The sequence below is a fragment of the Sander lucioperca genome, chromosome 10 (genome assembly GCF_008315115.2).
Source record: "Sander lucioperca isolate FBNREF2018 chromosome 10, SLUC_FBN_1.2, whole genome shotgun sequence".
NCBI classification, from domain to species: domain Eukaryota; kingdom Metazoa; phylum Chordata; class Actinopteri; order Perciformes; family Percidae; genus Sander; species Sander lucioperca.
Genome location: NC_050182.1, coordinates 28,127,613 through 28,142,764, shown reverse-complemented (window position 1 = coordinate 28,142,764; position 15,152 = coordinate 28,127,613). Strand labels below are relative to the sequence as shown.

Below are 15,152 nucleotides of genomic sequence, written 5' to 3'. Positions count from 1 at the left end.
AGAGGAGCGATATTAAATTCACACAGAGAGACGACGAATCCATACCTGCCATGTGTTCAATTGTAAAATCGTTCAAAAATAGATTCAATGGATTAAAATAGCTTCCAAAAATAATTGACGCATGTGCAGTACATACCCTAATTTTCTTAGAATAAGACCTGACATATAAAACTCAACACGTTCTCTATGTTAGCCTATGAAATGTTGTTTGTGCCACAATGATTAAGCCACACTTGCATACTAAAGTCTAAATCCTGTTGCCTTGGTCTAAAAATGTCTTTCAAATGTTTCAGACGGCTCAGAGGTTAAGGTTAGGGTTATTTAAAAACGATCCTAAAGGTAAAAACTGGCAGGTTAAGCAGCGTGGCGTGAAATTGGATGTAATTATGTATTTTGTGTAGTACCCGGCTTGTAATGTGATAATTTCAGAAACTAATGCTCTTCACTGATAAAGAACCCGTTTTTAAAATATTTTTCAAAATAGCCTAAATTGTGTCTGAGCAAAATTCCCTCTCAGTATTTTTCCTTTCCCATGAAGCCAAATGTCTACTTTACAAACTCATTGACTCATATAGCTACACATCGAGGCGTAGGCTATCTGTCATTTTGTGCCAGTGGTCACATGGCTTTGGCCCTCAGGAATGGATGGAGATGGATCCCCACGTCAGCTTGTACGTCTAAGGATTTCTGCTCCACCAGTCTGCCTCAAAGTGGCTGGAGCGCAGCGCCGCGAAGGAGCTATGAAAGGATTTTTATAGGACGTTTCCAACAGCAGAATATGGATTTTGATGAGCGGATCTCCGGCTCTAATATGTATTTACCGAGCTGCACTTACTACGTCTCCGGAGCAGACTTCTCGGGTCTCCCTCATTATTTAACCCAGAGCCAGTCCTCTTGTCCCATGACATACCCCTACCAGTCCTCTGCCCTGCCACAGGTCCCGTCCGTGAGAGATGTGGCTTTCAGAGACTATGGGATTGACACTTCCAGTAAATGGCACCACAGCAGGGGGAGCCTGTCACACTGCTACCCTGAGAACATCGTACACAGAGACGGCTGGACGAGCCCGAGTTCACGGGGGGGAGAGATCCTGGTGAAAGGCAGCTCCAGCGCCAGCCACTCCAGCTCCTCCAGCAACCCGACTTCTGGCTTCTATGGCAGCGTTGGCAGGAACGGCGTCCTGCCACAGGCGTTCGACCAGTTCTTCGACACTGCCTACGGGAGCGCAGAGAGCAGCACAACGCCAACAGCACAAGCAGCAGACTCGGACAGACACGACGCCAAAACAAGTCCCGCTCCGGCTCCTCCGGGCTCGGACACGGCGGAGAGCTGCAGCCCCAAGTCGTCCTCCGGCCAATGCGAGGAGAAACAGAGCAGAAGCAGCAGTGAGTAGCCCTGCTGAACGCAAGAAGGAGAACAATCTAACGCGTTGCTCTTAAAGCTTTTTATATGCTGTTTTATAAGCACGTAAGGTTTATGGAGGGCCTGCAGATTTACCCTATAACAAAACTATGTTATAAACTACAAGATCACGTGCTTGGGATTGAAATTGGCCGTGAAGAGTTTGGCGTTAAGCTTCTTCCAAGATTTCAAACAACATCTCAACTTTTATTCTGCATGTGTGCGCTTAAATCTCTTTCTATGGTTTGCCTGTAAACTTCATTTACATGGCAAATAACATTTATGAAATTCTATTAAAATAAAAATCTAAACATTGTAGATACATCTTATATCTCCCATATGTATGTCCATGGATAGAATTGTATATTGTATAACTGTATATTTTTGGATTTATGATTTGATTTATTTTGAGTGGGCTGCTGAGGCATTTTGATGTGACTTTGGAGCAAATGTATGCTAAAACCCTGCTCCTTACTCAAAGATAAATATTTACAAATTCACAGGATTTGTAAGGATTTAATTCAACGACTGCTTTTCATGGAATTAGCTCTCACTGACACTGAAACAACTGCTCTTTACGCACAGTGAAATCAAAAGCGGACAATACAAGCATATCAGATACACTATACTCGTGACTGTTTGGTTTAGGCCCACGCCCTCACTCTTAAAAGCCAGCCGGTATGGTTTTACAGATTTCAACAAGTTTTCACAACTTCCGACATGCAGTCCCTTCATGCCTAACACGTTCCACTATCAAGTCCAGTCTTTTGTTTACAAATCTCTGTCCTGTAGGTCTGAGAGCGAGCAGGTAAACACTTGAACTCTATGTAGACGACCACGGCTGCTTCAAAGCAGGAAATTATTTCATGTTGTTGTACTGTGTCTATAATATCTCATTTGGTGACCTTTTGCCTTTTTATTATCTTATCTTTCAGGTGGCCAAAGGACGCGCAAGAAGAGATGTCCATATTCAAAGTATCAGATCCGGGAACTGGAGAGGGAATTCTTTTTCAGCGTTTACATCAACAAAGAGAAGCGCATGCAGCTCTCACGGATGCTCAATCTGACAGATCGCCAGGTCAAAATCTGGTTTCAGAACAGGAGGATGAAGGAGAAGAAACTGAACAGAGACCGTTTACAGTACTACACCACAACCCCCCTGCTATAAACACTGAACAAAGACTGTCACTGACATGCAGCCATTCACCCATCATCAAGACACATCTACATGTTACATGACGAGTGTTTAACGTGCCAGAATTCATAAAGAATTCTACTATTTATACACTATTTTGTCATTAAACAACGGGGGCATTATTATTATTATTATTATTATTATTATTATTATTATTATTTAGGCCTGTTATTGGCCTGCTTGCCCGACCAATCAACAATTTTCCAAAGTTAAGTGGTTGCGTGTATGGTGTGCTTATCAGAAAGCCAGATATGTCTGATTTCCTTTTGTATTATTTAATATGCACGAAGATTACTGTACTGCAATTCAAAACTTTTTTTTTTTTTCTTAAATTTTTTAGAATTTAAATTGTTTTCCTAAATTTACGCACGCAACTTTTATGGTCAGTAATCTTAACATCAAACTCTTGGTGTTTTCTTCTTTCTATTAATATTTTAACTTTATTGTTCAAATACAACTCCGATGACTGTAACCCTATTTTGTGTGTTTTGAAATTAATATCAGATCTCAGCTGACATTTTTGGCGGTTATCAGAAGCCCCCAAATTACCGGTCAATGTTGCATAGTTAAAGGATGATTAACTCTAATACCAATTCATCCATTTCAAGCATTTTGAGTCAGTGATATCAGTGATATGTAACATCTGCGCTTGACCCTCAGGCGCTTGGTTGAGCTCTTGGCCGTAAAATTGGATTATTCCGGAACTTCATCCACAAGTCCAAACGCTGATAAGAGAGCAAAACGCCTACATGAAACATAACCCCATATTTAGTTTTATATGCCAGCACGTGGATCGTATCAGATGATTGATATGTCGGTCTGACGCTTTTTATTCCCTCATGGCTGGAAATGGGATCCGCTGCAGTTATTGTTTGATATCCATTACAAAGGGTTCATTCATTTCTGGGGCGATGAGGAGAGGCTGATTTCTGACCTACATGCCTGTTACAGCCTTACTGAAACAATCTTGACACTTGTTTGAATGCATATAGATGTAACAGGCCGCCTCTTTCAAAATGACATGAATCTATTTGTGTGATTATGCTCTCATCAAAGTAGTTTCTGAAAGACTTTATTCATTTCATCCACTTAAAGTCTGCTGACCCATCAGGCTGTGACATTGGGGTAAACAAAGGGCAGACGAACTGCAGATCACTATTACAATCATCGCTATGGTCAATTTAATTAGCATCTGGAGTGGTTTAATCCAAATATCATACATCAGTTATCAATACCAAATATGAATTTAGGCCTGAGGATTTATGTTTCGCCTGCAAAGGAAGGTCAAATGAAGCATTCCCACATAAAAAGATGGGTAAAAATTGGCTTTAGGTGGCATTGTATTCACCACCAGGCCCCTGAAAACAACTTGAATTGCCTGCCATACGCTAATAAGGGCCCTGATGCCTTCCTTATACCGTGCATCCTGTGAGGCTCCCAGGAATTCCGCTTTGGTTGCTGCACATCCTCCCAGTTGCTCCAGTAACTTGGCCATAAAACGCGGATTCGTCTGGAGCATTTGGAGTGTAGTGCAATAAAGCGTCTGAGACCAAGGTTATTAACTGTGACTAAGGAGCTGAAAAACAACGGCTGGGAGCATTCAAAGCTTGTGTTCACGGACCTTTCCAGCGTCATTTCTTTCAGCATCTTACCGTGGTAGGAATATTCTGCGTTTGTGTTGTGTTGCGGTGTATGCACAGCAGTCTTCTTCCACTGGGTGGCGCTCATCAGATCAATGTCATTGTCGTGAATTGAGATATAAAAGAAGTTTGACTCGTCGCTCATATGTCACCACCTCAGGATTTCATTGTTAAGGTAGGCACACAAATATTATTATGTGCGTTTTATGCATGGGGTTTCTTCATGTGATTTAAGACGATTTTCTATTTTCATCATCTGAAAAGTGAAGACGCTGTTTTTCATTTAAGGTGCAGATGTTATGAAATCGTGAAAGCAAGTGAATAGTGCAAGTTTGTTTCTTTGGGCATCAAATTTAATGAAGATTCTCAGGTTGCAATTTTTGCACACGTTATGTGACTAATGCACACTAAGAAATAAGATCACAAGGGCCTATGTTTCAAACATTTTGTGGCTCACTAACTTTTAGAATCCCCATACAGTTTAAAACGTAAATTATACTTCATTTTTATAAATCCTGAACTGGATTTATGTTGTTTCGTCGTTATGTAAAAATGTAAAAAATTAAAAACTTGGATTGGATTGCGTGTGTGTGTGTGTGTGTGTGTGTGTGTGTGTGTGTGTGTGTGTGTGTGTGTGTGTGTGTGTGTGTGTGTGTGTGTGTCATAGACGACACCCAACAGAGAGACATTTTGACGCGCAGGCAGTATGGGATTTTTCATTAATTTTAACATTTCTTCAAAAAATAATTAAATGAATTAAAAGGAAGTTTTATCGTAATAATAATATAAGAGCAGCTCGCCCACAGCGCACACCGAGACATCACAGGAAATAATCCAGAAAGGTTCATTATTATTATTATCATTCATTGCAGCCAGACATGCTGCAGGTTTGACGCCACATAAAATGGCTGTACATAAACTGTAGCTCTGATTTCTAGACGTTATGGCTCCAGACTTATAGGAAATGGAGGTATAGCCGATGTTGTATTTCACCCACCTTGGAGACATCTTTAGGCTGATCTAAATCTGTAGGCCTGTTGTAAACTCTTAACGCTATTGGCGGTCTTTTTTAGTTCTAACTTTTTAATTATTTTGGTTAAAATATTGTAGCAGTCCAGGCTAACGATTTGTGTTAGTTGTTTGCCTCATGAGATGAAGACCAATATCCATTTTATTCACTTTTATGGTGGACATGCATTACAAAATGATCCATGTCAGATTACTGGTTTTATTTACTTCAAATTAAGACTACATGGCTATCATATAACATTGGCCCCCTTTAAATTATAGATGTAGGCTTATGTTGCATGCAAGCCCGTTTTATTTGTTTGTTTTCTGGTTACTAGTTTTTATTATTTTGTCTTGACCTCTAACTCAGATTGTTGTCTTAAACATTTCATGAAAAGTACAAAAACTATAAAGAGAAACGGTGATGAGCTTTCATATGTATTTAAAAAACATTTAAAACCAGTTTAGAAGGCGCATTTAGCATTTTATTCGTGGGTGGAATGGATATATTAAGAGGTATTGATTTGAAATTAAACCTGAACTGTCAAAGTTTCAGAGCCAGAGAATAGACAAGTTTCAACCTGTTCTGTTGTGGCAATGTGTGTGTGTGTGTGTGTGTGTGTGTGTGTGTGTGTGTGTGTGTGTGTGTGTGTGTGTCTTAATAGGTAGTAGGTAAATACGTGGAGAAACGTACACATTCCCAGTGGTTCTTTAACGGGATAATAGCAAGATTAACAAGTTCTAATTTAATTTATGCAGGAACGACCTACATTTCTTGCAGTCTTGCCAATATTAAGTCATCATTAAGAAAAATGTAGCACCAGGACATTGTTCAGCTGTGGGATTATTTTAGTGTGCCTGCGTGTCACCTTTAAATGCTCAACAGAGCCTTTGCAGTAAAAGGTGTCTGGGCGCAATCATGGCATTTGCAACCACAATATTCACACCACCATCAGATAAGCTCGAGGGCTATACAGGAAGTGATTTTGCACTGGTTTGACCAGCAATGTGGTAAGATGAAAACACTGTCTGCCCTGCTTTGGACAATCCATGAGGAATTTTAAAAACAGTCCAATAATAGTCATCAGGGCAGCACAAGGAGGATTAAGAGTCCCCCGACCAAAGAGTCACATATGACTTTTTGGATCTTTGATGCACCCTGTGCTTCTCAGAGGCACCTCTAGAACCCTTCATTTTTACAATGCTGTAAAACTGGCCATAAAGCTATGCATTGTACATAATTGTTAGGGACAGCTTTCAACAACCGAGTTGTCAAATAGGGGTTGTTGTTAAGTTCACACAGGCAGCTCTGGTCTTATGGATCGAGGCTCAAGACGTGAGATTGAAAAGAGATTTAAAGATTTTACCTAAAACTCTCTGATGCACCACTTCCCCCCACCTTTTCTCTTGACTTAGCCTAAAAGAAAATATATGACACAGTGGAGCTGCCTGGTCAGACTGGGAGGAGTCTGTAGTCGCCTGGTGTTTTAATTGGCTGCAGGCTACAGTGAGAAGCGTGAGTATCAGTAATTATTCAGCAATGTTTTGCACAAGAAATGTCAGCCAGAAAGGGCTATCTTCATCCTCCGTCCAATTATACCACAACGATGACATGCCCCAACAACCAAGCTGGAAATTCGTTTTTCGTGGACTCTTTAATCAACGTGAGAACCGACAGCGGTTCATATTACCAAAGTAACGGGGTGTATTTGCCACCGGCATCGGAATATTCATATGGACTCTCGAGTGGCTCTTGTTTCCCGGGGATCGGTAAGCGCAACGAGCCAAGCACCCAAAGCGTGATTCCGTCTTCTGCTCCGTATGTTCAAGGAATGGAAACGTGGCTGGAAACGTCGAGATCCTGCCGGGTGGATCAGCCCAGCGGCCAGCATATGGCTCAGTGTTCATTCTCACCGAACATAAAAGAGGAGAGCGCTTATTGCCTTTATGAGTCTGACAAATGTCCTAAAGGAGCAACGGTAGATGACATTTCCTACTCGACTGCATCGTGCCCGGTTACCGGCAGCACTTTGCCAGTCCCCGGCTACTTTCGCCTGTCTCAGACATACACATCCTCCAGGCTTTACCATGATGTCCAGCCAAACATGAATCACTTTACCCTGCAAAGACCTGCCCGTTTGGACAGCCAGCCCTCCCAGCCCCAGGCTGCCTCGGCTGAGCCGGAGCGAAGGGAGAGCCACGAGGAGGCGCCTGTCCCTGCGCCCTGCGCCCCGGCTACAGAGGAGGACAGCCGCCTCTCCTCGGAAAGCTCGTCCTCCCCTGAGCCCGCTGAAACATGCAGTGCGGAGTGTCCAGAAAAGCCAGTCAAAGGTGTAGAGTCGACATACATTATAGACATGTGTTGCAAAAATAGCAGCTGGCATAAAGAGGCATGCGCATATAATTCTTAGGCTTCTATTTTTTTTTAACCAATGATTTCTTAAGACAGATGAATGCATGAGAATGAATGCTGACAGTCTATTAATATTGAGGTCAACAGAAAGCCAGTCACAGGTGTGCGTTTTTACGGGTATTTACCGGTTTATCGGACATGAGGCGAAATTGAACGTGACTTAACCAATCAGAGCCGATGATCAGATCTGTTGTGCGTTATTAGCTGTTTTTAGATCACAAATAAGCTGCTATATATAGCTGTAGTTTATTACCATGCTATTTAAACAGGCCTTATGGATTTATTTGTATTGGTACCCATGAAGTTTGGATGATTAAAAAAAATTATATATTTTAAATATTCTCGGGGTGTCATTATTATTTTATTTAAAGCATCAACAAAGGTAAATCCAGTCTACCCCATTTGTCCTGTGCAGGATTCTGATGCCAGTTGTCCTCTCATCAAAAGCACAGGCCTTGCTATAATGTCTGCAGACTGTGCAGACTATTATGTCTTAATAAAGGTGTAGTTGCTGCTTAACATGGCAAATAGTTTCTGGTAAAATGCTGTATTGCAGCTGTATGGGATATTTACATATGTGACTGTGCGTAAAATGGTTATAAAAATCAAATAGAACACAAGAAATAGTCATTATGCGGGTATTTATTCAGTAGGTGTCAGTGTCAGTATATACTAAATCCTATCTTCAGTAGTTTACACTAAAACCACAATTTTATTAACGTGACGTAATTTTGGATTTTGAATCGTATTAGTCCACATTTTCTAATAAAGATATGAGGCATGTCAGGTATGATGTGTTTTTTGTGACACCTGTTGCCTAATATGTTTCAATTTCATTGTAGGAGACGGAAAAATGGAATCTACGGCCAACTGGCTCACAGCGAAGAGTGGCCGAAAGAAGCGCTGCCCCTACACCAAGCACCAGACTCTGGAGCTGGAGAAGGAGTTTCTCTTCAACATGTACTTGACTAGAGAGCGTCGTCTGGAGATCAGCCGCAGTGTGCACCTCACTGACAGGCAAGTCAAAATCTGGTTCCAAAACAGGAGGATGAAACTGAAAAAAATGAGCCGGGAGAATAGGATCCGAGAGCTCTCCAGCAACTTCAGTTTCTCATGAGACTGTCTGCGTCTTTGGCGCCCTCCTCCATCCATGGCAAGGGCGCCTGTGCAGAGCCCCCCACCAACTGTGAGAATGTCCATGGAAAATAGGACCCTACTGCTAACTTATTGGTTGTTGTTCTTTCTTATTTTCACGTCTGTTTTATTTAGTCGTGGATATGTATTTATAAATGGCTACATTTGTAACGTTGATCCATTGTGTTTGAAACGTTCAGAATGTGACCACAATGTTTCAGAGCTTCAGGCTTGTACATATTGTATAGTCAACCTGAGTGAACCATTGGAATGCATGCTGGACTAACCCTTGGCATACTTGTGTTACAGTTACATATAGACCTTTTTGTGACAGCTAAAGAGAGGTCTGATGAATATTTGCACATTTTGCTGGTCAAATTAATAAAACCATCCCTGCAACTGCAGACTTCTTATTTCATTCAGAAGGACTAGTAGCTGCGCGGTGTTTAAATCTTAAAGTTGGCACTGGTACAGTGCATGGTGCTAATGCCTTTGTGTTTTGGACAGGGTTCGCTCTGTGCACAGTAAATATTATTACAATAGTAGAGGGGGTGCAGAGTTTAGGCCTTTAGATGTCTGGCGGCGGTGTATACTTCATTGCTTTTTGTCCTCAGACTTAAATGTAAACCACACAACGAGTGGAGAAGCAGTGTTTATGTTTCTCATTATTATTATTATTATTATTATTATTATTATTATTATTATTATTATTATTATTATTATTATTATTATTTTTATTATTTATTTATTTTTTTCAAAATCATTTTAAATTGTGAATAAGTGGGGGCTTGTGCAAAAGCACTAATTATTCTTTCAAATTATAGCATGCTTGTTTTTAAAGTTCACCAACGCCTGGACTTTAACAGTCCAAATCAATTTGAGAATTGTGGCACACATCAGATGATGAATAAAATCTGTCTGAGCATTGTCTTTTGCGCCTTTACAGATTTCTAAAATGATTCCAAGTAGACATGTTATACTGAGAAACTACATACTGCCCACACTTAACCCCCCCCCCAAAAAATCATTCTAACAGACATCCCAGAAGATGAGAGCGTGCTGTTGAGTGGTTTAGGTAGTCTCATGTTGTTGGGCTTTTATTTTTCTCCCGCAACACGAAACTGCCTTGATTACCTCAGTAAAACTCATCGCATCATGAAAATTGAATCGCTATTAATTATTGTTAGAATTTATTAATCGCTTGGTGCAGACTGCTGCAAACACATATTATTATTATTCCAAAAAGTGCATGTTTTTTTTATTGTTGTGCCTAAAAGGAACTCTTTCTATGATTTTTTATCTTGTGGGTTTTGATAATTAAGCTGCATTCTGATGGATGTATCTGGACGTGGTGACTTTTAATCTTAGAGATACAAAGTTTTCACCATGTCTATAATTTAAGACATCTACAAAGGATTTAGAACATCTCTGTGTGATCAGCCGGAAGTAAAGATGCAGGCTGGGGAATGAAATGATTAAGGCTTGTATATGTCCAGGAGAGGAGAAAAGGACAGACAAGGCCTCGGTTATGATCATTGCAGTCTGCCAGTTGCCTCGCCGTAGGAAGTGCCGGATGCGTCTGCTTTCGCCAGAGAAAGGACACAAAGGCTGAGCTTTATTGGTGATATTTAGCTTAGACAGCCAGGTTGTAACCTTAAGAAAAACACCCCAATTGCCCGTGATAAAAAAGGACTGTTATATAGCACCCAAATAACCTCACCCCACTTTCCGTTTTAGATTGCCTTCAAAGTAGACCCAGATCCCTGCAGACACAGCAATGCGCATCTTGGAAACTGTCCTTTAATATGTTCTTATATTGTAAACTCAAGTGATGCTTTAAACACATTTATGCTTGTTTTATTTAATTTAAAAAGTCTTGAAAATGTTTTATATCCCAGCCACTAACAATAACCAGACATATCTCACCAAAGTAAAAGGTTTAATTATAGATGGAGGCCATTAAATTAATACAAGTTTTACATTTTGGAGAATGAATAATCCCATTAGGCACAACTTTCTAATGGACGTTGTTTGGTGATTTCACAAATGGAGGCTTTACCCCCCCCCCCCCCCCCCCTCCCCACCCCCGCTCCTATCACAACTCGATTACACCAACATAAGATCTCTTGACAAAAATCATAACGTTTATTGCTTATAAAACGAAATATTTCCCAATAAAGGCGCGGAGACTTGCTATTAAAATATGGTGGGGAAAATGGTGGCCATTTAGTTGAGCAGCAGGCTGATTTATTTTTTATTGTTCTGTCCCACGGTCACGTGTTTGGGGCGCCCTATCCAAAGGTTCAACTTACTGGACGCATTGAGCCCCTAGCTGGTGCAGGAAAGCAGCACATTATATGCCATGAATCTGTTTTTTCTAAACATTGCAAGACTGTACCGCGTTATATAGCCTATTTTTTTTTTTTTGCTTTTGCATTTTTTGCAATGTCGGCGTTGGGAACAAGTTATTATGTTGAGTCGCCTGTTCTTCCCGAGCAGGAAGATATGGCACCGAGGTACTCGTCAGCTGCAGGGGTGGAGCAGGCGATGCTCACCGAATATGGCGGACAGGAATCTTGCACTTTGCAGGCGAAATCTTCTATTTTTGGTGGATCTTGGAGTCCCATCTCGTCCCACCCTCCGAACACATCCACTCCGACCTATATACATCACCATTACACGAGCGGGGACAGCGATGGCATGTTTACGCGCTCCTGGACGTTGGATCCGGTCTCTGCGTCCCTGTGTTTGACGGGCTTACCATCGACAGCCATGCATTATGAGATAAAACCCGAGCCTGTGATTGGGAGTGCTGAATGTACAACTTTGGAGACGCACACACCTCTTTTGTCTGACATTGAAAACGGTGCGTCCCTTGCGGAGCTTTCCTGCGAAACCACATCCACGTCTAAAGCCACTGAAGAGAGTCCGTCAGCAGAGAACAAGAGGGAGATTGATGCAAGTAAGCAATGCCGTGTTTTCATTTTCTTCCGGTCACTTTATGGACTCATTTAGATTGATGAAAATGGCATTAATGGTTTGAGGATTTGGATGCCACAGGCTTGATTTAGTATAAAAATGGGCATAACATTTGAATAGCAAATAGTATTTATGCTCTAAGAGATAGTCGTATGGCTCAGTGACATGATCTTCTGTGAATTGAGATATGCATAGTCTTCAAAGTAATTGACACGCTTCACTGCATAATTACAACATTTCACAAGGTATTTGTTATCGTCAATCCTCAAATTTCTAAGTGCAGAATGAACATACACCACAAATAATTCCTATATAAATATACAATCTTGCCAGGAGTAGCATGTCCTTCCCAAACTGTAAAGTCAATAGAGCAGTCCTGTTTTTGAGTCCATTAACTCTCCTGTGTCATGGTTTTGACCCCCCCCCCCCACCCTGTTTCCAGATAACCCATCATCCAACTGGCTTCACGCAAAGCCCACCAGAAAAAAGCGTTGTCCATATACAAAGCATCAAATCCTCGAACTGGAAAAGGAGTTTCTGTTTAACATGTACCTTCCCCGGGATCGTAGATACGAAGTAGCACGAGTCCTGAGTTTGACCGAGAGACAGGTGAAAATCTGGTTTCAGAACCGCAGGATGAAGATGAAGAAAGAAAACAAAGACCGGCGGAGAGACAGTTAACTGGTTTTGGACTGATGGTGAATTAGAGGGGGGAGGAGGGGGGGGTCTGTCTTTAATATTCCTGGCCTGCTACACATGTTGTTGTAAAGTTTGTCTTGTTAAAACCATGCTGGATGTTTTTTTTTCTTATCCAGTGTTTCCTGTTTGTGAAAGGACAAAGTGTAGATGTGTTGTATTTGGCGCACAGAAATAGTTGACTGTGTCATTTGTTATTTGCATGGAATTATCCTTGACTACCTGAATGTTTTCAGCTACAAATTTGCATTGTTTAAGTTATTGTTTTTGTAAATCTAAATGTCTTTTGTTTTGTATAACCGTTTTGGGTTTTGATCCATTTGTGCACACTTCAGATACCTCGTCGTTCCTGGTTTCATCCAAAATAAAGAGTAGTTTGTATAGTACATGAGAAGATTAGTATGGCTTATTCATTTCTTATTATTTTGCTTAGTATTAAAACCCATCTCGTATTTCTAACACATTTTAACAAACATATACATACATAAAGAATTAAAGTAATACTACCTTTTACAATTTACTTCCCTCGCCTTTAACATTTCAAAACTATTTCTACAAAATTAGAATTTTCATTCTGTCTTTTAAAAGGAATTGAATTGTTTTTACTTCAGGAAAAAATTTTTTTAAATAGTACACTTTTATACTTGTAACAACTGGGCTTTATGGCGCAAACAACCCAATTACTCTAAGCCATAGGGAAAAAACCTGAGGCCTGTCCAGAATTTATTTATTTTTTCAACCTTGCTGGCATGAATTTACGTTAAATAATAGTATTTATATATTACAATAATATTACTGTGGAAATGAGAGCGGGATCTGAATTTAATTGTAACATGGCCAATACGTTTTGATTTTTAAAGAGTCCCTTAAAGAGCATCCTGTTTAACCAAATATTGAATATAAAGATGAAAAACACATGAATTATCTTTGAATATTCTTGGATCCTTCGATTAAAAACCCTTTACAGAAATGGAATCTGCAGTATCGAGGAGCCAACCCAACAACACGCAGCGATGCAACAATTTAGAAACAATAGAAAGTCACGAAAGAGTGAGTGAGAGTAAATCAAAGCAACAACGAAAGTTCAGTATTTGTAGATTATTTTGCACTTCATTATTGTCTGAATCGCAACATGTAGTCAATGTATTATGCACTATACTTACTTTATTACATAGGACATGTTCGGCCTCTGAACTACACTAGATGCCCTCCTGCAATAAACCACGATCACAGCCTCAACTGTTTATAAGGTGCGAAAACAGCAAAGCATGTAGAGGCTCTGTGACAGCAGTAAAGCAACATTTCAAATGAGGCTCGGGCAAACAGTCAAATATGTGATATTGTTGTAGGATAGGCCTGAAACACACACACACACACATACACACACACACACACACACACACACACACACACACACACACACACACACACACACACACACACACACACAGAAATAGTTTCCAAATAACTTACACAACATACATCACTTTATTTTACTTTATTTGGTGAAAAAGTGGAATCTACTAAAACTAGGACAAACACGTGTCCTGTTGATGGTGTCAGAGCTCCGTGCTGATCTGAGTGCTGCTGTGCTCGGACCGCCAGCAGGTGGAGGCAGCAGCTCATCTGAAGAACAATGTTCAAACTAGATGATGCGTTCACGGCACATCAAGCCCACTCCCCATCTATGACAGATCTGCACCGTTTTCGTCGTAAAAAATCTAATCTTGCTGCGTGTTCAGTCTCATTTTTGGTTATCCATGGCATAAATTGCTCTAAGATCCTTATTTAATTTAATTGGGGTTCTGTTTGGTCACGGGTTCCTTTACTTTGTATTGTATTAAACTAGTTTATCAAGTGACTCCACTCTATGCTTTTGAGAAGTTTAGAAGAATACCTATAAAATATGAATATAAAAAGGCAAATATATAATTATATATCCATGGAATAAATAAATAATCAAATATGCGAACATATGTGTATGTGTGAACACATATGCATACAGATAATTTGGCATATCATCAGATAGATAGATAGATAGATAGATAGATAGATAGATAGATAGATAGATCATATAACAAAAAAGGTATGTTCTTTAAACATATGCATACAGTGTGCAGACTGGATGTGCACTGGGTGTGCAAAATGGGGGTTAGGCCTTTTATTCTTCTTCTCTTTTTTTCCAGGAACCGGACTGGACCTCACTGGACCCCAACTGAGTGATGAACTTGAGGTCCCATGAAGTGAGAGATACCCCAAAACCTTTCCTCCCTTCCTGGTTTCCCCCTCAACCTCACCCTTTCCCCCCTCCCTCACCCCTAAAGGTCACCCACATGCAGCTCATTAACGCTCTTATTCCTTTTTGGGAAAAATGTAAAGATAAGCATGAAAAAATAGTGGCATTACACTATATATTATATATAGTACACCTTCAGTAAAGTCTCTTCAGTCACTAGTGTGTGTAGATGGTATTCTGATCCCCCATGAACATGTGGATGATATTTTCCATGCAAACGTCCCTTAGAGGAGCCACGCTGCAGGAAAACAGAAAGTAGCTGGATGCTGTTTGTGGTGACCTCTCGTGACCCCTATACATCAAACCTCATGACACCTGGTGACAGAGGAGGCCACAAGTGAACTTTGGAGGAGAAGTTCAGGGGAGTAAAGTAATGAGCACATGGGAGTG

At 40.5% G+C, this 15,152-nt stretch overlaps 3 protein-coding genes across 3 annotated transcripts; all 3 read left to right on the top strand.

Moving 5' to 3' along the window:
- The first annotated feature begins 617 nt into the window (after positions 1 to 617).
- hoxa11b (homeobox A11b) lies at positions 618 to 4,410 on the top strand. Its single transcript, XM_031299758.2, has 2 exons — positions 618 to 1,385; positions 2,337 to 4,410. The coding sequence occupies exons 1-2, from the start codon at positions 623 to 625 to the stop codon at positions 2,567 to 2,569; spliced, it is 996 nt and encodes a 331-aa protein (XP_031155618.2). The 5' UTR covers positions 618 to 622; the 3' UTR covers positions 2,570 to 4,410.
- A 2,203-nt stretch (positions 4,411 to 6,613) lies between these two features.
- On the top strand, positions 6,614 to 9,195 carry hoxa10b (homeobox A10b). The gene is made up of 2 exons (XM_031299760.2): positions 6,614 to 7,575; positions 8,500 to 9,195. The coding sequence occupies exons 1-2, from the start codon at positions 6,801 to 6,803 to the stop codon at positions 8,772 to 8,774; spliced, it is 1,050 nt and encodes a 349-aa protein (XP_031155620.1). The 5' UTR covers positions 6,614 to 6,800; the 3' UTR covers positions 8,775 to 9,195.
- A 1,698-nt stretch (positions 9,196 to 10,893) lies between these two features.
- hoxa9b (homeobox A9b) lies at positions 10,894 to 12,857 on the top strand. The gene is made up of 2 exons (XM_031299761.2): positions 10,894 to 11,753; positions 12,213 to 12,857. Exons 1-2 carry the CDS (start codon positions 11,237 to 11,239, stop codon positions 12,449 to 12,451), a joined length of 756 nt encoding a protein of 251 aa, XP_031155621.1. The 5' UTR covers positions 10,894 to 11,236; the 3' UTR covers positions 12,452 to 12,857.
- The last annotated feature ends 2,295 nt before the right edge of the window (positions 12,858 to 15,152 follow it).

Coding starts and splice junctions, on each gene's coding strand:
- hoxa11b (XM_031299758.2), top strand. CDS start 623: ATGGCTTTGGCCCTCAGGAATGGATGGAGATGGATCCCCACGTCAGCT. Junction 1,386..2,336: donor GAAACAGAGCAGAAGCAGCA/GTGAGTAGCCCT, acceptor CTTATCTTTCAG/GTGGCCAAAGGACGCGCAAG.
- hoxa10b (XM_031299760.2), top strand. CDS start 6,801: ATGTCAGCCAGAAAGGGCTATCTTCATCCTCCGTCCAATTATACCACA. Junction 7,576..8,499: donor TCCAGAAAAGCCAGTCAAAG/GTGTAGAGTCGA, acceptor ATTTCATTGTAG/GAGACGGAAAAATGGAATCT.
- hoxa9b (XM_031299761.2), top strand. CDS start 11,237: ATGTCGGCGTTGGGAACAAGTTATTATGTTGAGTCGCCTGTTCTTCCC. Junction 11,754..12,212: donor CAAGAGGGAGATTGATGCAA/GTAAGCAATGCC, acceptor CCCTGTTTCCAG/ATAACCCATCATCCAACTGG.